Source organism: Cyprinus carpio, chromosome A19, assembly GCF_018340385.1.
Source record: "Cyprinus carpio isolate SPL01 chromosome A19, ASM1834038v1, whole genome shotgun sequence".
Lineage (NCBI taxonomy): Eukaryota > Metazoa > Chordata > Actinopteri > Cypriniformes > Cyprinidae > Cyprinus > Cyprinus carpio.
Window position 1 is genome coordinate 3,801,004 of NC_056590.1, and position 21,607 is coordinate 3,822,610.

At 41.4% G+C, this 21,607-nt stretch overlaps 1 protein-coding gene across 1 annotated transcript; it reads left to right on the plus strand.

Moving 5' to 3' along the window:
• The first annotated feature begins 1,827 nt into the window (after positions 1-1,827).
• Positions 1,828-4,150, plus strand: rps18 (ribosomal protein S18). The gene is made up of 6 exons (XM_042776097.1): positions 1,828-1,982; positions 2,340-2,438; positions 2,681-2,767; positions 2,920-3,021; positions 3,258-3,349; positions 4,045-4,150. Exons 1-6 carry the CDS (start codon positions 1,980-1,982, stop codon positions 4,118-4,120), a joined length of 459 nt encoding a protein of 152 aa, XP_042632031.1. The 5' UTR covers positions 1,828-1,979; the 3' UTR covers positions 4,121-4,150.
• Positions 4,151-21,607: the final 17,457 nt, after the last annotated feature.

Below are 21,607 nucleotides of genomic sequence, written 5' to 3' on the forward strand. Positions count from 1 at the left end.
GCCAAACAAACGCTCATGCCATCATTACATGAACCGGGAGCACCGGCTGTTTTAACATTTGAATAGTAAACATTTGTAAAAAATTATATAAAGATTGTTAAATAAAAATTCACAGCCATATTACAACGATAAACAATGACATGACCGTTAATATTTCAGTACATTAAATAATTATTTAAACCCTTTAAAGGTTGAAGACAGGAGCACGCTTGAGTTCAATAATTAAGAAAAAAAACTATTTACAGGTAATTGTCATTCACTCGAACAGAAATGCCACACATATCACTCCAATTTCAGAGAAAAGCAGCAGCAAATTCAGTCACAAAAAATAATAATAATAAAAATAAATAAATTAGCAGATTCTTCTTTTCACACATACTAGCATCTGTGCTATAACAAAGTGTGCAACCTCATGGCTTCAGTTTCAGAAGTGTCTCTCCTCTTCATATAAACCTGTAATATCCCCGTCTTTATTAGATATTACATATTACTCTGTAACTAGATATTGCTTCTTATATGCATCAGATATGAATCTGTGGAATTCTGATGGGACTAAACTGAGCTCTGCAGGTGAACACAGCTGCTATCTGCTGATGATGTTTCAACTAATATCTAAAAAGTCATTAAAGTGATAAAGTTCCTTGAGATTTGTTGGCGTGATTCAAAAACATTTCTGGCACTTGTCATTCATTATTAGTGATTTTGCGTGTGAGTATATAGTAGTAGATATACATGCGTACACAACCGAGAAGCCAGCAGAAAACCTCTGACACTACTGAACGCGTAAAAGAAGAACATAATTGCACTGTTCGCCGTATTGTGTCGATGTTTGACGCGTCACTGCACTGTCACGTGATCTTACTGATATGACCAAACACGAGCTATCTGTAGATGTTGAGAGAACTAACGAGCCTCGCAGGCCGATATCAGTCGCGGTGATCTCTGTGGGGAAGTGCTGCTCACCTCGTCATGTAGATACGCCGCAGAATCAGACTACACGTCCGTTCAGTATCACAGTCCCGCGGAAAACAAACGCGCGTCACTCTGAAAAATCATCAGACTTGCCAACGTCTTTCAAAGGAAAGTAGCTAAACCGCGGAAAACAAACGCGCTAGATGTCGTCATACGTTAATTAATTCATGACGCAAGTGCGTCGTATTTTCTTGCCTCCCTGTAAGACACTGCATTTTAATGCAGCCAAATTCGCAATAAAACTGTTTTTATTATTATATTTTTAATGTTTCTGTTTTAAACCGCGGAATTTATTATAATGACTGAAACGCGGTCCATTAAGTCATAACCATCTCAAAGCTTAATCTGACTAAAATCCTATTCACGACATTTCTAATGAAATTCAAATACACATATGATTAAGCGGTTGTGCTGTGATTTCGCATCGCATGTACGGAACAGAATATATTTTTTTAACTGAAAGTGCTGTCTGCTCCTCTCTGCGCTCGCTAAACAGAGCAGATGCAGAGAGAGATGTGTGTGTGCGCGCTGGAAAGAGAGACCTCGCGCTCGTGCGGTAGTACCAGTCAGTCTCAGAGACTAAATAAGGTTTGTCCAAGATAGTCGCTAGATTTGTCGCTAGTCGCTTTTTACGAAAAATGGCTAAGGGGGTCTGAAAAGTCGCTAAATCTACGACAAAGTCGCTAAGTTGTCAACACTGGTTCACAAAGACTACACGTCCGTTCAGTATCACAGTCCCGCGGAAAACAAACGCGCGTCACTCTGAAAAAACAATAAAAAACCAACTAAAAAAAAGAGTAAAAAACCCTGAATAAAAAATACACAGTATAAAAAACCGCTCTATAATATTTTTAAACAGCATCGCTTTGAAATATTGTTTTAGTTCGCATCGGCCCGCCGGACATTTGCATCGCGACGGAACATGTTCCTGTCGAGTTCACGCGTCCAGTGGTGAAATTCTCGCGAGATCGTGATCACTTCCTCTTTGCGCGGAACCAGCGGACAAGATGGTAAGCACGAAATGATGTCCTGAAGATTGTAGTTGAAATCTCTGAACATCGCGCTTATTTGCGAGTGTATAACAGCGCTGATTTAACAGCCTATCATTTGAATACATATAGGATATATTTAAGAGAAAATGACTGGTTTATGATATAGAGTAAGAGTTAAAGCAGTCACAGAAAGCCCGCGCTCAGTCAGCGTACATGCTCCGCGGTATTAGCACGGTGTGAGTTTATGTTGGTGTATAGAAGCAGTCTGTAACCCGCGGGCTTTATCAGAGTATTACGGCACAGTTCAGACTGACTCTCTGTGTGTGTCTCTCTCTCTCTGTGTATGTGTGTGTGTGTGTGTGTGTGTGTTCTCAGTCGCTCGTCATTCCAGAGAAGTTCCAGCACATTCTGCGTGTCCTGAACACCAACATCGACGGAAGACGCAAGATCGCGTTCGCCATCACCGCCATCAAGGTGCGTTTAACTGCGAGCGTCCCGCACCGAGACTATCTTACAGGGACATGAGTTCCGCACCGCAGTCTGTGTGAGAAGAGTGTGTGTGTAAGAGAGAGTGTGTTGATCTCTCGTCTGCTCTAGAGAGTGTGTGAGTAGAGAGTGGGTGTTGATCTCTGTAGAGAGTGTGTGATTATATATCGTCTGATCAAAAAATTGTTTTACTAGAGAAAATCAGTGTTGATCTCTGGTGTGCTCTGCAGGGGGTGGGGAGGCGATATGCTCATGTGGTGCTGAGGAAAGCAGACATTGACCTGAACAAGAGGGCTGGAGAACTCACTGACGATGAGGTATGTCACTAGAACTGACCACTAAACGAGAGCGTATCAGTTATTTTGACGTCTCAAATGAAAATGAGGTGTGATCAAGTGTAAGACTGTGTGTGACTGTGTACAGGTGTGTACAGTAACGTTAATCAGAAGTGTGATTGATTGATTGACAGGTGGAGAGGGTGGTGACCATTATGCAGAATCCTCGCCAGTACAAAATCCCTGACTGGTTCCTGAACAGACAGAAGGACATTAAAGACGGGAAATACAGTCAGGTACAGTCTGAGTGCTGCTTTAACCTTCGTTATTTTATCATGAGAAAGGGTCGACTACGAAGCTGTGACTGCTCACAATGCAGCAGTAGTTGTCATTGCTGGCACATTAAGAGAGGTGCTTCATTCTCCACGGGTCCGGCTTGTCTGGACAGTGTTGAAGAGGCCCTGGTGGGGGTACCGACTGGACCCGGTTAGGCCAGTTTGCAGTCACTGAGTGTTGATGTGGTTTCCTGCAGGTCCTCGCTAACGGTCTGGACAACAAACTGAGAGAAGATCTGGAGCGTCTGAAGAAGATCAGAGCTCACCGCGGTCTCCGTCACTTCTGGGGGTGAGTTTCTGCAGCACGCTCACGGCGAGTGTTTAGAGACACCGTGACTTCTGTGTGTACGGGACGACACCCGGAGCGTTGCTCATGGGATCCCTGATGTCAGCCCAGGGCAGGTTCTGCGGGGCACTAGAGGTGCTAAATGCCCTCAAACGAGAGCTGATCTGGCAAACGCTCCAGTGCGTATCTGTTTGCACTGTGGACAGCGTCAAAAGTTACTGCTTCAATGCTGTTTGTGCAGCGTTAAGCGATGTAGCCAATCACAGACCGATCTGTTGATTTCTTGAACGCAGTGGCCAAAAAGAGAGGTTTTAGTTGGTCAGAGTTCACTCACTGCTCAGAGGTTTTTATTAACTTTGTTATAACTAACAAAGTACAGATGCGATGTAACTTACGGATGCTTTTTAGTGATGATAAAGGCAGAGCGCTTTGTGTGCGTTCTATGCAGTAATCCATTCAGAATTTGTATGAAACTCTTTTTTTTTTTTTTTTTTTTTTTTTTTTTTTCTTCGGACACACACACTGCAAAGTTTCAGGAACGACATGCACATATTTCTGCTGCATTGACTCTCGGGATAGCAGTGATAGAAAGGGACGGTGATTTAATTCTGGAACACTCGTTGATCTCTGGCCCCTCAGATGTGTTCAGTCCTCATGTGATGGGTTGTGTACTCACTGTTGTCTCTTCTCTCCTCTAGTCTGCGTGTGCGCGGTCAGCACACCAAGACCACCGGGCGCCGCGGCAGAACTGTGGGAGTGTCCAAGAAGAAGTAAACCTTGAATAAAAGTCAACTGTTTATCCAATCTGTGTCCTGCTCTCTATCTTTACTGATCTTCTCATCTTACAGTGAACTTATGAAGTCTGTAATCTATCAGTTCTGCCAGGATTTGACACGGGTCCTTTATAGGGCCTTTCACACCGCAGGAACCTTTTCATAGTATCAGAACTAATTGTGGAACGACCCACTTTTGGGTGTTTTCGCACCGCAGGAACTGGGTGTGATTTTAGTACCGGACTGCCTTTTTCAAGAACCAAATTAGCTCCTACTCCAGAGCAGGGTCTAACAAGTACAACTGGTGCTACACGTGATGTAAGTGATTTAAAACACTGTGTAACATACTGTAAACATTCTCAACTTATTTCACAAGTATGACGAACAGTGATAACTATACAGACACTTGTAGCAAATGTAGCACTGCCAGTTGTCGTTGGAGATTCTTCCTCCTTTCCGTTCTTTATATCGCTTTACGTATACGTCGACATTCCATGTCCATAATTGTGAAACCCGCAAGACGCAACAAAAACACAGCTCCGATCACAGCGTCCTCCATCCTCCTGTTGTTAACGTTGTTTTTTGTTTGTTTTTGTTATTGAACGCCGCACACAAATGTTGCTGTCGACCAGCTTACGTCACTTACTAGTACTCGGTGCGGATTCAACCCTTTATTAAATGGTTCTGGGAAACCGTTCACGCAAAATCATCCCAGTACTTAAGTCCTGTACATTTAGTTCTGGAACTAAAGCAATGCGAAAGGCCATTATAAGACACTGGGCAGTTTAGTGGCTCATCTTCAAGACTCCAGATCTGTCCAGTTCAGCAGTCTTACAGTCCAGTATAAATGTGTCCATCATTATTAATGAAAAAGATGCAGTAAGGTGTGGGTGAATTTGTTCAAAAACTAGTTAGGAAAGTAATGAAAATAACCATTTTAACCACTACACACAGTTTTCCCTTGAATGCTGGATACTTTCTGTTCCTCTGATTTCAGTTCTATGGAAGCTTGTTTCCACCACGCTTGTGACGTTCTAATCTCAAAAATCAGACCTTTTTTTTTCCTCACATTTGTGTTTTGTTACTGAAACAAAATAACTATTTGTGGTCGTAGTTGGGACTTTTATTCTCAATAGTGAGGAGGGAAAAAGTTGCAATTCCCTTTTTGTTTTTATTTTGTGGCGGAAACAAGCTTCCATTCAATTCAGATTCACGAATGTGGCCACCTTTATATAAAAAGAAAAAAAAAATCATGAAGGTGTCTGTTACTCCGTATCTTCTGACCAGAGCCTGGGGTGTGTTATAACCTTAATATTAGAACAGATTAAAATAACCAATTATGATTGGTCATGAATCATGACAAGTCAAAGAATTACTTCAATAAAAAAAACGGAGACCATATTAAGTGAAGGAATGGTGAAAACAAGCATGTAAATCACTGAATGAATGAAATTCTAAATGAAGAAGAACAGAAAACGACACGGTAGCTGCAGAGGACTTGCTGGATTTAGGGCCTGTCCCAAACCCCTCACGTGCTGTCCATACACACTACTTGTCTAGGAACAACATTTATGACCTCATGGGACACATTTACAACAGAGCTTTATTTACACTAAGATGCTCTCAAGTGTCCTAGACCGCAAGTGTGGGATTCAACACTTTAAAATAAGCTTAGAAATATCTGTTCAGTCTGTGACGGACAACACAATTTAACAGTGATGATGAGCAGTTGTTTTACAAAATATACATAATCATCTGTACCTCTACCAGTAAAATGTGCCGTACATTTTATCACCAAATTATAATAGCTAATAAATTTAATTTCAGGCTATGCAAATTCTTAAACATGATGAATGCTGGGATGCACTCGGTCTCAGTGCAGTATGTAGTGTGTGTCAGAGCCTGTACAGTTAATGTCTACTGTACATACAGATGCTCTCAAGTGTCCTAGACCGCAAGTGTGGGAATAGGAACAGGCCCTTATTTTCCACAGATGTACAGTTAATGTCTACTGTACATACAGTAAGAGTAAGTGGATGAGCGGCACTGATCTCTGCTGACTGTATCTGTGCTGATCTCAGCAGAGCAGGAGTCTCTGCAGAAAGAGACCGTTATCGTCTTTCAGGCTAGAGATGACTTCCCTGGGCTTCCGTCCATCTGTCCCAGTCGAGGCGTCTGATTCTGGTCTTGTGTAGCAGCGTAGAAGAGCTCCAGAGGCTTGCAGAACTCCTCATTCACCAGCTCCAGAGTCAAAGAGAAAGACAGAGAGGATGAAGACAGCTCAAGCCACACTCGGATGTCTCTGACAGCAGCGGCAGCGTGACTCACGGAGAACTGTCCCGCCACTGTGCTGATGTAGATGGTGAACCGCTTCTCGCTGACGTCCTGCAGGGCTCCCGGCTCTCCCTCCTGATCCAGGTGCAGGGCCAGGTACTTGGACAGGTGGTCCACGGTGGCGTTGGCTGTCGTGACTACACTGCCATCCATGAAGCTTTAGGAGCACACACACAGCATAATCAGTGTTAAATCATCTACTGTCTTCTGGAAGAAAGAGCTCACCTGGCCTTAAAGTGGAAGTCTGGGAATGCAAGTGTGAGATTTCAACATCACAATGCTGTTACAGTTCATCCTGTAATGCCTTCATGCTTTAAAATCCTCCTCCAGCGCTGAAGGCTGCTGTCCCTGAAGAATCACCCTCAGCTTACGCAGGGTTTATGGCTTTATCAGACCAAGTAAAGAATATTTAAGGAATAAATCCAATAGAAAACATTACCTCAATATGGTCTCAAAGCATAAAGGTCTTGTGTTAGCAACACTTAAAAGTTTTAAAAATACATCTTCCAACAGATCGTTAGTACTTTAGAATTCAGTTTACAAAAGTAGCTTAAGGCTTGAATAGCTCTGCTCCCAACCACCAGAATATGGACATAATGTCACTGTACCTCAGTATTCAGTCTTGTTTTCCAGTGAAAAACGTCTAAAGTTTCTTAAATTAAGATAAATTTACTGGAGAATAAAAAGTCTTGTTTTATTAGAAATTAATCAAAGTGTTTATGATTAAAACAAGAACAAAAATCAAGTTTTCATTCCCCAGATATTTGTTCTTGCTTTAAGTGTAAACTCACTTCATTTTGTTCAGTTTCAGAAACTTAATTTTGCATCTCCAATAAACATATCTTGTTTTAAGGATGTTTAGGTTTTCTTACTGAGGAAAATCTTCATGTTTTTGCAGTGCATGCAACATTTAATGTCACGACTTTGTATTTGAGACTTTCTGCTCTGATTAAGACCTCACAAAGCCTTCATTTGTGTTAGGGTGACCTCTGGGGGGTATTCCAGAAAGCAGGTTATGTGACATACCCGGGTATGTTTAAGAGTAAGCTGTAACCTCAACTTTCGGTTCCAAAAACGGAGGTAACTTTCATGTTAGTAGTCATAGCAACTTACTCTCTGAACTTATCCTGCTCCGGAGCAGCTTCTGTTCCAGGGTTAGTTCACTTCAGCGAGCCTTCAGTGGGCGTGACAGATAGCGGACAACATTATTCAATTCAAGTTTATTTGTTTAGTGCTTTTTATGATACAAATTTAGATTAAATACAGATTAAGTTTCTACAATATTTAGTAGTAGCTTATCAGTGGTGACTGTCAGTTTATGTGCATACGGCAGAAATGTTCAGAAAAATCAATAAAAGACGTAAACAAACAGACGATTAACAGCAATTATGCAATCAAACTTATAGCAAAATATGGTAGTTCTGTATGTTGTTTCAGGGTTAGCATCATGATCTAGGTCCTCTGAGGGGTTGGCATCATCTCTTCTCAGGTGTTCTGGATCCAGACTGGAGCTTGTGTAAATCCTAGTTACCACGGGATGTAAATCCAGCAGAAACAGAGAAACAAATAGAGACATAATTAGCATAGCTGCTGTTCCAGCCAAGTAAAATTAATTAGTTTAACCCAAGCTAAAGAATAATAATGCACATTTGATCAGATATAACTGCAGTCCAAAATTAGATGTATTATTTGAATGCTTGGCCAAAGAGGTGTGTTTTTAATCTAGATTTAAACAGAGAAAAAGTGTGTTTGAACCCCCGAACAGTATCAGGAAGGCTATTCCAGAGTTTGGGAGCCAAATGCGAAAAAAGCTCTACCTCCTTTAGTGGACTTTGCTATCCTAGGTACTATCAAAAGTCCAGCGTTTTGTGACCTTAGGGAGCGTGATGGATTGTAGCGTGGTAGAAGACTAGTTAGGTACGCAGGAGCTAAACCATTAAGGGCCTTATAAATAAGTAATAATATTTTGTAACTGATACGGAGCTTAATAGGTAGCCAGTGCAGAGACTGTAAAATTGGGGTAATATGATCATATTTTCTTGACCTGGTAAGAACTATAGCCGCTGCATTTTGGACTACCTGTAGCTTGTTTATTGAGGATGCAGGGACAACCAGCTAGCAGTTCATTACAATAGTCCAGTCTAGAGGTCATGAACGCATGAACTAGCTTTTCTGCATCAGAAACAGGTAACATGTTTCGTAGCTTGGCAGTGTTTCTAAGATGGAAGAATGCTGTTTTTGTAACATGGGAAATATGATTTTCAAAAGACAAGTTACTGTCTAATATAACACCCAGATTTATGACAGTAGAGGAAGTAACAGTACATCCATCTAGTTGCAAATTGTAATCTACAAGATTCTGTTGAATGTTTTCTGGTCCAATAAGTAATATCTCTGTCTTATCTGAATTTAATAGGAGAAAATTATTGGTCATCCAATCTTTTACATTTTTAACACACTCTGTTAGCTTTTTAGTGTATTTTTAGTGTAAGTTTTTTCTACTCACAAATAAAGATGAGGTAAAACTGCAAATAATATCGGGGCAAGAAGAAAATATTAATTTAAGGCTCGACTTGAGCAAGAGAGCTGATTTTTTTTTCCCTGAATATCTGCACGATTGCAAATGTGATTTTGATTTTTTTCAATAAACAATCATTTTATATCGTGTTACATTTTAGACACAATATTGTCTGTTCCCTTTCGATTCGGTCACTCCACATTTCTATGGGAATTACCCTTTCCTTCAAATGCTACCGAAGCCTTATTGAATCACGCCAGTGAAACTGGCAAATGGCATTCATATGAGGGGCTCCCACTATATATAAAGTGGCACTTGTACGTCATCCATTCAGAATCTTTTCCTTCAGCCAACTTTCTATGAGAAGCAAGAAGCCTCTCATCAAGAGTACTCACTGTGATCTACATGCTGCAGCAGACACGCCTTCTCTCCCCTGCTGTGTTCCAGTGAGCTTCGGACAAGGATGACCTCTTGCGATTGCTTCGGAGCAATGGAACCAATCGAACTCTCCGATGGCCACAAATCAGGCGCTTGGAGGATCACACTGCCCCCACTGTGGCGATATGAGCCTTTGGACTCTCAGGCTCTGTGTTGCCATAGTCCAAGGCGATGAACTCTCCCAAATAGCTCTTGCACGCTCTTTCTCTGCAACCTCTTTTGAACCAAGGAGTATAGTGTCGTGAGTTTCTCTCCGGGTCAGGTGACGAGTTCACAATGGCTCAGTGCCCACGGGCTCCTCACCCCCCTGGTGCAGGTTCCCTTCCAGTGCGCTTCATGACAGCTGTTATTCATCCCTCCCCCAGCACGTGAGATATGAGGTCTTTCAGTGCCATGGAGGACACTGAGGATGCAGCGTCTGCGAGGGAGGAGTGGTCCAACAGCCCGCTGGATTACACTGCATCTCACGGCAGCGACACGGGGGACCTCCATCATAGTGCACCAATGTCGGGCTCCTAAGCGTCCTGACCAAGGTGGTTGATGATCTCAGTTTGGAATGGGCACCTCCTGCCGAGCCGGCCAGAAGCCGTCTGGACAAGTGGTACCTCCAGTCGGACCGTGACCGAAAGGACACCCCATGGAGGTTATTTTTCCCGGTGTTGCATGAAGAAAATAGCAAAGTCGTGGGAACACGCCACTCACTAGTTGAGTGTACAATCTGGGATCCTCCCTCCAGTCATCTGTGGACGGCGCTGGCTGAGTGGGGTATGTTAAACTCCCCCCAGGAGGAAGCTGTTGCTGCCCACCTTTGTCCTGCAGTCATGGCCAACTAGAGAGTGAGTAACAACGCGTCTCTCCCCTGTAAATCTTGCCGCGCCGCCACAAACTTCGCTGGCAAGGCTTTCTCTGCAGCAGGCCAGGCAGCTTCAGCACTGCATGTCATGGCGATACTCCAGGTGTATCAGGCCAAACTTCTCAAGTCACTGGATGAGAGTGGCCTGGACCCTGAAGTCTTCAAAGAGCTCCGACACGCCACGGATCTGGCCCTCAGAGCGAAAGTTACAGCTCCCGTGATCGGTCGCAACATGGGGAATCTTGTAGTTCTGGATCGTCACCTGCGGCTTACCCTGACTGAGTTGAAAGACTCAGAGAAGACGGACCTTCTGGGCGCACCCGTTGAAGTGCAGGGTCTCTTTGGAGCGGCATGGGAGACGTTCACGGAGCACTTCGTTGAAGTGCAGAAGGCCATTTATCCACTTCCTGCCAAAACGCGTTGGCGTGAACCCTCCTGCGCATTCCTGCTCCTCAAAACTAACGGAATGCATAGTCGATATAAAAAACTGGATGACGAGTAATTTCTTACTGCTAAATTCTGAAAAAACAGAGGTGTTAATTATAGGGCCTAAAAACTCTGCATGTAATAACCTAGAACGCTGTCTAAAACTTGATGGCTGCTCTGTCAATTCTTGGTCATCAGTTAGGAACCTAGGTGTCCTATTTGATAGCAACCTTTCCTTAGAAAGCCACGTTCCTAGCATCTGTAAAACTGCATTTTTTCTCTAAATTACGGCCTATGCTCTCAATGTCAAATGCAGAAATGTTAATCCATGTGTTTATGACCTCAAGGTTAGACTATTGTAATGCTCTATTGGGTGGTTGTTCTGCACGCTTAGTAAAAAAACTCCAGTTAGTCCAAAATCAAGGTCAAGGTCAAGGTGAACTTTATTGTCCCACAAGGAGAAATTCATATGGTCATTCATTCATTACACGCCCTTATCATAACATATTCTTCAAAAAACAAACACAACACATAAAACACAATCTATACAAAAAATAACAGTACTACAAGAATGAAAATTACAATCCAACATTTAACGTTAAAAATTTATAATATTATCAGATAACTAAAACTATGATAGCTTGCGATGTGCTTGATCATTATACAATCTGATCGCTATGGGGACAAATGATTTATTATACCTTTCTGTTCTAATTCTCTGTTGTAAAATTCTACCAGTTGACCTATTACTTCTCATAAATTTATGATATAGAGGGTGAGTAGGGTCATTAAGGATTTGGTCAAGTCTTTTTTGAAATAAGCTCATTGTACAGCTGAGCTACCGACACCTGGTCAATTCCAATGATCCTGCTGGCCATCTTGATCATGCGCTGCAATTTCTTTTGGTCCTTAACATGCATGTTACCAAACACACAGATGAGGCCAAAGGACAAAACACTCTGAAGTAGGCTTTTATAAAACATTACAAGAATGTGTTTTTCTAATCTAAAATTATATAATTTCCTAAGGAAGTACATCCGCTGGTGCATTTTCTTAATTTTGTTCAGTGCACATTCAATAAAAGTTAATTTAGAATCAATTTCAACTCCCAAGTATTCATACGTTGAGACCCTCTCCACTAATTCACCATTAATATTAGAGGGGGGAACTATCATTCTATTTTTGCTAAAATTTATAACCATCTCTTTTGTTTTCTTCACATTGATTTCCAGAAAATTTTCAGAACACCACTGAGTGAAACCCTGCAATTCCCTCTGAAAACCACTCACAGAAGATATGTCCGACTTTAAAAAACCAACCAATGCTGTGTCGTCAGGATATTTAAAATAAATGTGAGCTGAAGAGGAAGCTTGACAATTATTAGTGTATAATGTATATAGAATAGGCGACAGAACACACCCTTGTGGTGCCCCTGTATTTATCATTTTTGAGGATGATATGCATGAATTAAATCTGACCTGCTGACCACGATCTGTCAAGAAGTCATAGATCCATAAAATCATTTGGGGATTTACTCCCAAATGCACTAATTTTCTCACCAGCAGGTGGGGTTGGATCGTATTAAAAGCACTACTGAAATCAATGAACACAATCTTGACCAGGCTCTGAGCATGTTCAAGGTGCTCATGAGTGCTGTTAATCAAAGATAATAGTGCATCCTCAACACCTCTCTCTGCACGATAAGCAAATTGATTCGGGTCTAAAAGGGGTGAAACCTCTTGGAGAAGTTGATTTAAAATTATTTTTTCAAAACATTTCATAACTGCAGAGGTAAGGGCAACAGGGCGCAGATCATTAAAGTCCTTAGGTCTATTGTTTTTTAGGCACAGGCACTATTAAGGACTGTTTCCATAGGCTGGGAATAACACCTGTATCTAATGACAGCTGAAACAACCTATGGAAGGGCTGTGCCAACTGATCAGCACACACCTTTAATGTCCTGCAGCTAATACCATCAGGTCCACATGCTTTACGAGGATTTACACGTCTAAAATAGAATTTGACCTCGTCCATGGGGATATCAAAATCTATACCCTTCATGTCTCTTACTGCTGTAATGATCTCATTCTGTTCAACTTTAAAATCATATATATCAAATCTACAGTAAAAATCATTTAATTCATTTGCCATATTAAAATTATTCTCTGCTACCAACGGATGCTTCTTGGACTTATATCCTGTGATAGATTGGACTCCCTGCCAATGCAGCAGCTAGAGTTCTTACTAGAACCAGGAAGTATGATCATATTAGCCCGGTTCTGTCAACACTGCACTGGCTCCCTATCAAACATCGTATAGATTTTAAAATCTTGCTTATTACTTATAAAGCCCTGAATGGTTTAGCACCTCGGTATTTGAACAAGCTCTTGTTACATTATAGTCCTCCACGTCCGCTCTGTTCTCAAAACTCTGGCAATTTGATAATACCTAGAATATCAAAGTCAACTGAGGGCGGCAGATCCTTCTCCTATTTAGCGCCCAAACTCTGGAATAACCTACCTAACATTGTTCGGGAGGCAGACACACTCTTGCAGTTTAAATCTAGATTAAAGACCCATCTCTTTAACCTGGCTTACACATAACATACTAATACACTTCTAATATCCAAATCCGTTAAAGGATTTTTTAGGCTGCATTAATTAGGTAAACCGGAACCGGGAACACTTCCCATAACACCCCGATGTACTTGCTACATCGTTAGAAGAATGGCATCTACGCTCTTAATAGTCTGTTTCTCTTTTTTTCCGAGGTCACCGTAGCCACCAGATCCAGTCTGTATCCAAGTCAGAGGGTCACTGCAGTCACCCGGATCCAGTATGTATCCAGCCCAGATGGTGGAACAGCACCTAGAAAGGACCTCTACAGCCCTGAAAGACAGCGGAGACCAGGACTAGAGCCCCAGAGACAGATCCCCTGTAAAGACCTTGTCTCAGACGACCACCGGGGCAAGACCACAGGAAACAGATGATTCTTCTGCACAATCTGACTTTGCTGCAGCCTGGAATTGAACTGCTGGTTTCGTCTGGCCAGAGTTTCTCCCAAGGTTTTTTTCTCCATTCTGTCACTGATGGAGTTTTGGTTCCTTGCCGCTGTCGCCTCTGGCTTGCTTAGTTGGGGACACTTCATTTACAGCGATATCGTTGACTTGATTGCAAATTATTATTGCACAGATACTATTTAAACTGAACTGAGCTGCATGATGACATCACTGAATTCAATGATGAACTGCCTTAAACTGTCATTTTGCATTATTGACACTGTTTTCCTAATTAATGTTGTTCAGTTGCTTTGATGCAATCTTTTTTGTTTAAAGCGCTATATAAATAAAGATGACTTGACTTGACTTGACTCATCAGCACAGCATGCGGGAAGACAGCATGGCTCTTCTGCTGCTGTTTGGCACAAACATGAGCCAGTGTTGAGACCAAGGCAGCCGTGGCTGAAGCACAATCAGGGCTCCAAGAGCGAGAGACCCTGCCCTGACAGAGGCAGTAGGCCACCGGCTCCGGAATCAAAGCCACGTTCCTGACACTGTCTCTCAGAGGAGGAAAGCTGCACCCAGCGCCGAAGACGAGCCACTGAAGAAGTCTGCTCACTCCGCTTAGTGTGTTCACCATGCCCCCCACTGGTTGTGGGCAGCAAGAACAATTGTCATATTTGTGCTTTCACTTTCATAACACTATCTGCTTTCCATCCCGAAACACTGGCTGGGCCGGAGCCGCTAAATACACTTTTGCTGTGCCTTGTACGTGCGGTGCGCATTTATATTGAGCTCGCTAGACCAGCGGTTTTCAACTCCTGTTTCTCTTATCACTTCAGACATTTGTTCTATTTGACCATAAGTGCCCTGCGAAGTGGACATCACCGGATATTCACCATAATTCCAGTTCGAAATGTGCGTGTATATTCCATTTAAAGGGCATTAAAGTGTGCAAGACGATAATTTATATTGTCTTTATTTACAGAGTTGTATGTCAAACTTCTCTAGTAAGTTTTATCTGTGTGTGAATACGCTGCAGGCAGTAGCACAGCGCAAATCCATTAAATTTTTTTTTGTTAATAACTGTTTATTGAATTTTCTTCTGTGAACAGTAGTATCAAGCAAAGAGCAATTGTGCAAATTTAGAACCCATCCCAACCCATCCCACCCCTGGTAGACTTAAGGATAAAGAAGAAAAATAATAAATAAATACATAAAAAATAATAATAAAATAAATTAATAATAATAAAAAATAAATAAATATAATAAAAATAAATTAAGTAATATTAATACGTAAAATACAATAAAATAATATTTACAAAGATTTTAGAAAAGATGACACAACATTAAAATATGAATGCCATAAATTAACAGTTTTCACATTAGACCCATGTATACGAGAAGTTGACAGTTCCATCGAGATAATGTCCAACAAATATACTGCCCAGGTTCGTCTGTCCATTGTGTGAGGAGGATTCCAACGGTTGACTAGCAACTTTTTTTGCTGCAGTGAGAGCAGCTGACAGTAAACATCTTTGTTTGATGGACAAGGTAAAGTCCCAAAAGTCATTCATGAAAAAATGGCGTGGAGTCAAACAAATCTCAGTACCCAACAAATAAGAAAGGTCCTGTGAGAGCTGAGTCCAAAAAGGAGAGAGAGAGGGGCACTCCCAAAAAATGCAAAAATGTGCCTAAAGATCCTTGTGAACAGAGATTGCACTTAGGAGAAGACAGATTCATATGAAAACGTTTCATTGGAGTCAAGTAAACCCTATGAAGCAATTTCCAATGAATCATTTGGTGGTTAGGGTTTTTAGAAGACAGTTTAAACATTCCCCATATCTGATCCGAAAATAAAACATTTACATCCTCATTAATATCCTTAGCCCAAACAGTTGTAATAGATAAAGGTTTGTATGAATGCTCAAGAAGAAAAAGATAGATGACTGAAGCAGAAGAGGGAGATTCCACAGAGGGAAGGATTAGTTTGCGCAAAGGGTGAATAGGCAGTTGAGAGTTCCAGGGCACCCCATATGCCCGTAGGGCCGATCTAATGCACAAATACATAAAAAAGGAAGTGCCTGGCAGATTATATTGAGTTTTAACATTCTGGAAGGATTGTAAACCATTATCATCATAGTGTTTCCCAAAGTGTTTACTTTATGATGAGTCCATTGCGGACAAAGGAATGGATTATTGCCTGATAAAAGATTATTGTTGTGGAAAATTGGTGAATGCTTATGCCATATTGTAACTAGTTCTAAACGTCTTTCAACATCCCTCCATGTGGATAGGAGATGGATTACAATGGGGCCAAACCTAGATTTACACTGCCTAAGTGGAACCCCAGAAAAAACAAGATGCTTCAAATTATATGGATAAACAATAGATTCCTCAATTGCTCTCCAAGATACAGAAGCATCAGGGTCAAACCAAACTGATAAGGCTTGAGCATACAGTCTAAAATTAGGGAAAGAAAGACCTCCATGTAATCTACTTCGTTGTAAGGTAGTCAGTTTAATACGAGGACGTTTCCCATCCCATATATACCATGAAACACATGCATCAAGTTTATTCCAGTAGCCAACTGGTGGAGCGAGAGGAATCATGGAAGAAAAGAAATTGATACGTGGGAGAACATTCATTTTAATTACCGATATATGAGCCTGAAGAGAAGTAGGAAGACGAGACCAATTTTCCAAATCTGAGGATATTTTGGCTAGAATACTATTATAGTTTTTTGAAAGAATTTCTTGCAGGGAAGGAAAAACATCTATCCCCAAGTACTTAAAGTTTTGAACCAATGGAATAGATACCGAAAGGGAAGTGGGATCAAATTTAGAATTGAGGGGAAGTAGACATGACTTACTCCAATTAATTTTAAGCCCAGAGAGAGATCCAAAAATGGTCAAATAAATTCAATACATGAGGAATAGAATGTGACGGCTTCTCCCAAAAACAATAAGATATCATCAGCAAATAAAGAAATATGATGATGAGTATTCCTTATAATTATGGGAGAAATAGTTTGAGATCGTCGGACCGCTTGAGCTAAGGGTTCCAAGGATAAAGCAAATAACAGAGGAGAAAGCGGGCAACCCTGACGAGTACCTCGATGTATAAAGAATGGGTTAGAGCAAACAGAACCTGTGAGTACAAAGGCTGCTGGATTGACGTACAGAACTTTTATCATGTTTATGAAACTCGATCCTAGACCCAGATGCTGTAGAACCGCCCATAAATAGTTCCATTCTAGCTGGTCGAAAGCTTTCATTGCATCTAGATATAATACTGCACAAGGGGAGGATGAACTATTAGTTGAATTAATAATATGATATAACCTGCGTAAGTTATCCGAAGCTGAGCGAGATTTAATGAACCCTGTTTGGTCATGATGAACTAGCCTGTTCATAAATTTCTCTAGACAACGAGATAGTACCTTAGCATATAATTTAACATCAGTCCCTATCAAAGAAAGTGGCCGGTAACTAGAACAAGAGGTCGGATCTTTATCTTTTTTTAACAAGAGAGAAATAACAGCTATATTAATAGATGGGTGAAATGAGCCATGAGTAACTGAAAAATTTATCATATCTAGCATGAGGGGGCCTAAATCTGACCAAAAAGTAGAATACAATTTGACTGGAATACCATCTAAACCTGGGGATTTCCCCTTGTTCATAGATCGGATTGCTGACTCCAGCTCCTGAAGAGTAATCGGTTCAGCCAGGTAATCCGAATCCGAATCTGACAGCCTAGGTAAATCAAGAGCTAAAAGGTGGCTTGGTCTACTTCCTTGAAAATAATAATTCTGCTTGCATCTTTGAATCAGGAATTCTGCCCTGGATCTCAGTAATGAATTAAGTTCAGACCTAACCGCCATAATTTTGCTGAGTGTACTGTCTGAGAAACAACACTGATTGTCTCTAGTCAGATTCTGGAGCTGTGATTCCAGTTCAACTATCTTTTTATGTCGTTTTTTCTGAAGGAAAGAGGCATATGAAATTGAGTTATTCCTTATAAATCCTTTAACTGCATTCCAAAGTGTTCGTGGATCATCCACTGAGCCTTGGTTAATTTCGACAAAACTCAGCAAATTTATTTCTGAACTGACTGCAAAAGTTTTCAATCCTTTAACAATTTAGGGGTAAATCGCCATCTAGTTGCACGAGATGGCCGAGGGATCAAAGATAATCTGCACAAATTTCCATCATGATTCGACAAAGATAAGGAACAGATATCGGCATCACGAACAGCTGAAGATAAAGAAGTAGAAATGAAAATATAATCAATTCGCGAATAGGATTTATGAGTAGCAGAAAAGAAAGTGAAAGATTTGGCAGAAGGATTTAGTAAACGCCAACTATCCACCAATGAAGCTGAGGTTACACATAGCCTAAGTTTGTCAGAACAGAAGGCTTGAGAGTGTGATTCCTTTGGCCCAGATCTATCTAGGATATGCGACATTACAGAATTCGTGTCTGCACCCAATACAATTTCAAAATCTGAAATCACAACCTTTATCTGAAATAGTAATATTTAAAGTCCTCCGGACCAATATTAGAACACCTTTGGTTTTAGTATCCGAAGATGAATGAGATACCACTTCATAAAACTTATTATTACACCTGTGTACATCCTCCTCTTTCAAATGAGATTCTTGAACTAGCACTATATCAATCTTTCTTCTTCGCAAAAAATCCAGAAAACCTGTATGTTTGTGTGGGCCATTTAGGCCATTAATATTACAACTTAGAATATTAATGTCAGTCATAGGTATCAAACAGAATTACTGCATAGTAAGACCAAATACAAATTTGAAAACAAAACCAGTTGAGTCTACCATCAAACCACCCCCCACCCCCAACCTTCCCGTCAGTTTTCAAAAAAACATAAACACATTTCCATGAACTATGGCAGATCAAACCAAGAACAAACCTTGATCTGCCAACACCCCTTAATATGATCCATGGCGTCAGCAAAAACCTGCACATTACTGAAGCGCCAACATTGGCCCCAAAGTCACATATTGAGAAGATAGTATCTCTGTTGAAAAAAAAAATAAAAAATTAAGAAAAATTAAATAAATAAATAAAATAAGAGAGAAGGAATACAACTAAAACATAAATATTATACCACCATAATCAGTAAGCGATACTGTATGCTCAATGAGACCTTCCAGTAACTGCAACTTCAGAAGTAAACATTAGAGTGAACAGTGAAAGACACAGTCACCTAACCATTTAGAACATCTCCTCTCCGATTAGATAACAAATGTCCAGCTGGAGATCACTGAGAGTTGGAGGATGAATGGGATATGGAAAAAACTCTCGCTTCTTCTGGGGAGTATAACATTTTAGGTTCACTCTGATTGAGAATGACCTTCAGCGTTGCAGGATAGAGAAGAAAATTCTGGATGCCTGCCTCTCTCATTTCCTTCCTAATTGGCGCGAATGCACTTCTACTTTTTGCGGTAACCGGAGAAAACTCTGGAAAGAAAGACAGCGTTGCTCCGTCGGATGTTTTCACCGGGGCGTGAAGTTTGGCGGCCCGCAAAATGAGCTCCCTGTCTGTGTACCGCAACAGTTTAAAGATGAACACCCGTGGTTTAGCGCGATCTGAGGAGAGCCTTGTGTACACGCGATGCGCTCGTTCCACTTCAATCTCTTTGCCCACCAGTGATGGAAGCCATGTCGGTAGCGATCTTTTCAAAAAGCCCACAGGGTCGTCCTTTTTAGACCCTTCAGGCAATCCAACCAGATGCAGATTACTCCGCCTATTGCGATCCTGTAAGTCCACGACCTGTTGCTCGAGCGCGGCTACTCGCCTATCATGATCTGCGACAACTTTCTTTTGTTCTCTCATCTCCCCTGTAAGAAGATCTAGTTTGGAGCATAGCGACTGAACAACTGACATGTGAGAAGCGAATTCGTTCCACATCGCTGTCAACTCAGTTCTTAGAATGTCCTCAAAGTGCGCAACAGTATTCGCCATCTTATCCACCATATCATCCGTGGTCGGTGGCTTGGATTTCTTCTTAATCGGAGAGGCCGACGGAGACATCTCCTGCTGTTTCCGACTATAAGCCATCAGGAATAGTATTATTAATGAAGTTAACTTAAAACGAAAAAAAACGGCAAAAAGGGGCCAAACGTACAGAGCTCTACTCAAGTGCGACTAGGTTCATGAGCACGTCACGTGACTCCCCCCACAAATCCATTAATTAATGCATTCTCTTTCGATTTGGTCACTCTACATTGCTATGGGAAAGCACTGGCCTGCCTGTGTCCAAGCGATGGACAAGGACGCGAGTCCGCAGGTTGAGTTGGCCCGAACCCCTAAAGGACATTTCATGCCCTTAGAGCTATAAGCCAAAGCAATTGCGTCGACAATGCTCTCGGTAACACACGTAACCTCAGTTCCCTGAGACAAAAGAACAAGACATTGCTCTCATTGCCGTGTGACCTAGCTCAGGATCTTAGAATGCCAAGTTGCTTCAGTCAAGATTCTGAATGTATGACATACAGGCGCTGCTTTATATAGAGTGGAAGCCCCTTATATTTTCCACGCTTGAACGCCATTGGCCAGTTTCACTGGTGTGATTCAATAAGGCTTCAGTAGTATTTGGAGGAAAGGGTAATTCTGATAGCAATGTTCCTTCATCTCAGGGAACGGAGGTTACATGAGTAACCGACACCACCTTTTTGAAAGAACAAGCATCTCATTAATTAGAATTTCATCTGAATGACTCCACCGTTTTGAATGAATCAATTGAGCTAATGATTCAGTGAGCCATTCATAAATACAATTGCATCTCATTAATTAGAATTTCATGGAAAAGTTCATTTATTTCAGTAATTCAACTCAAATTGTGAAACTTGTGTGTTAAATAAATTCAATGCACACAGACTAAAGTGGTTTAAGTCTTTGGTTCTTTTAATTGTGATGATTTTGGCTCACATTTAACAGAAACCCACCAATTCACTATCTCAACAAATTAGAATATGGTGCCATGCCAATCAGCTAATCAACTCAAAACACCTGCAAAGGTTTCCTGAGCCTTCAAACTGGTTTCTCAGTTTGGTTCACTAGGCTACACAATCATGGGGAAGACTGCTGATCTGACAGTTGTCCAGAAGATAATCATTGACACCCTTCACAGGGAGGGTAAGCCACAAACATTCATTGCCAAAGAAGCTGGCTGTTCACAGAGTGCTATATCCAAGCATGTTAACAGAAAATTGAGTGAAAGGAAGAAGTGTGGAAGAAAAAGATGCACAACCAACCGAGAGAACCGCAGCCTTATGAGGATTGTCAAGCAAAATCGATTTAAGAATTTAAGTAAACTTCACAAGGAATGAACTGAGGCTGGGGTCAAGGCATCAAGAGCCACCACACACAGACGTGTCAAGGAATTTGGCTACAGTTCGTATTCCTCTTGTTAAGCCACTCCTGAACCACAGACAACGTCAGAGGCGACTTACCTGGGCTAAGGAGAAGAAGAACTGGACTTTTGCCCAGGGGTCCAAAGTCCTCTTTTCAGATAAAAACAAGTTTTGTATTTCATTTGGAAACCAAGGTCCTAGAATCTGGAGGAAGGGTTCAGAAGCTCATAGGCCAAGTTGCATCTGTGATGATTTGGGGAGCAATGTCATCTGCTGGTGTTGGTCCATTGTGTTTTTTGAAAACCAAAGGTACTGCACCTGTTTACCAATACATTTTGGAGCACTTCATGCTTCCTTCTGGTGACCAGCTTTTTGAAGACTCTGATTTCATTTTCCAGTGGGATTTGGCACCTGCCCACACTGGCAAAAGCACCAAAAGTTGGTTACATTACAGTGGTGTTGGTGTGCTTGACTGACCAGCAAACTCACCAGACCTGAACCCCAGAGAGAATCTATGGGGTATTGTCAAGAGG

Coding starts and splice junctions, on each gene's coding strand:
- rps18 (XM_042776097.1), top strand. Junction 2,768..2,919: donor GAGAACTCACTGACGATGAG/GTATGTCACTAG, acceptor ATTGATTGACAG/GTGGAGAGGGTGGTGACCAT. Junction 3,350..4,044: donor GGTCTCCGTCACTTCTGGGG/GTGAGTTTCTGC, acceptor TCTCTCCTCTAG/TCTGCGTGTGCGCGGTCAGC.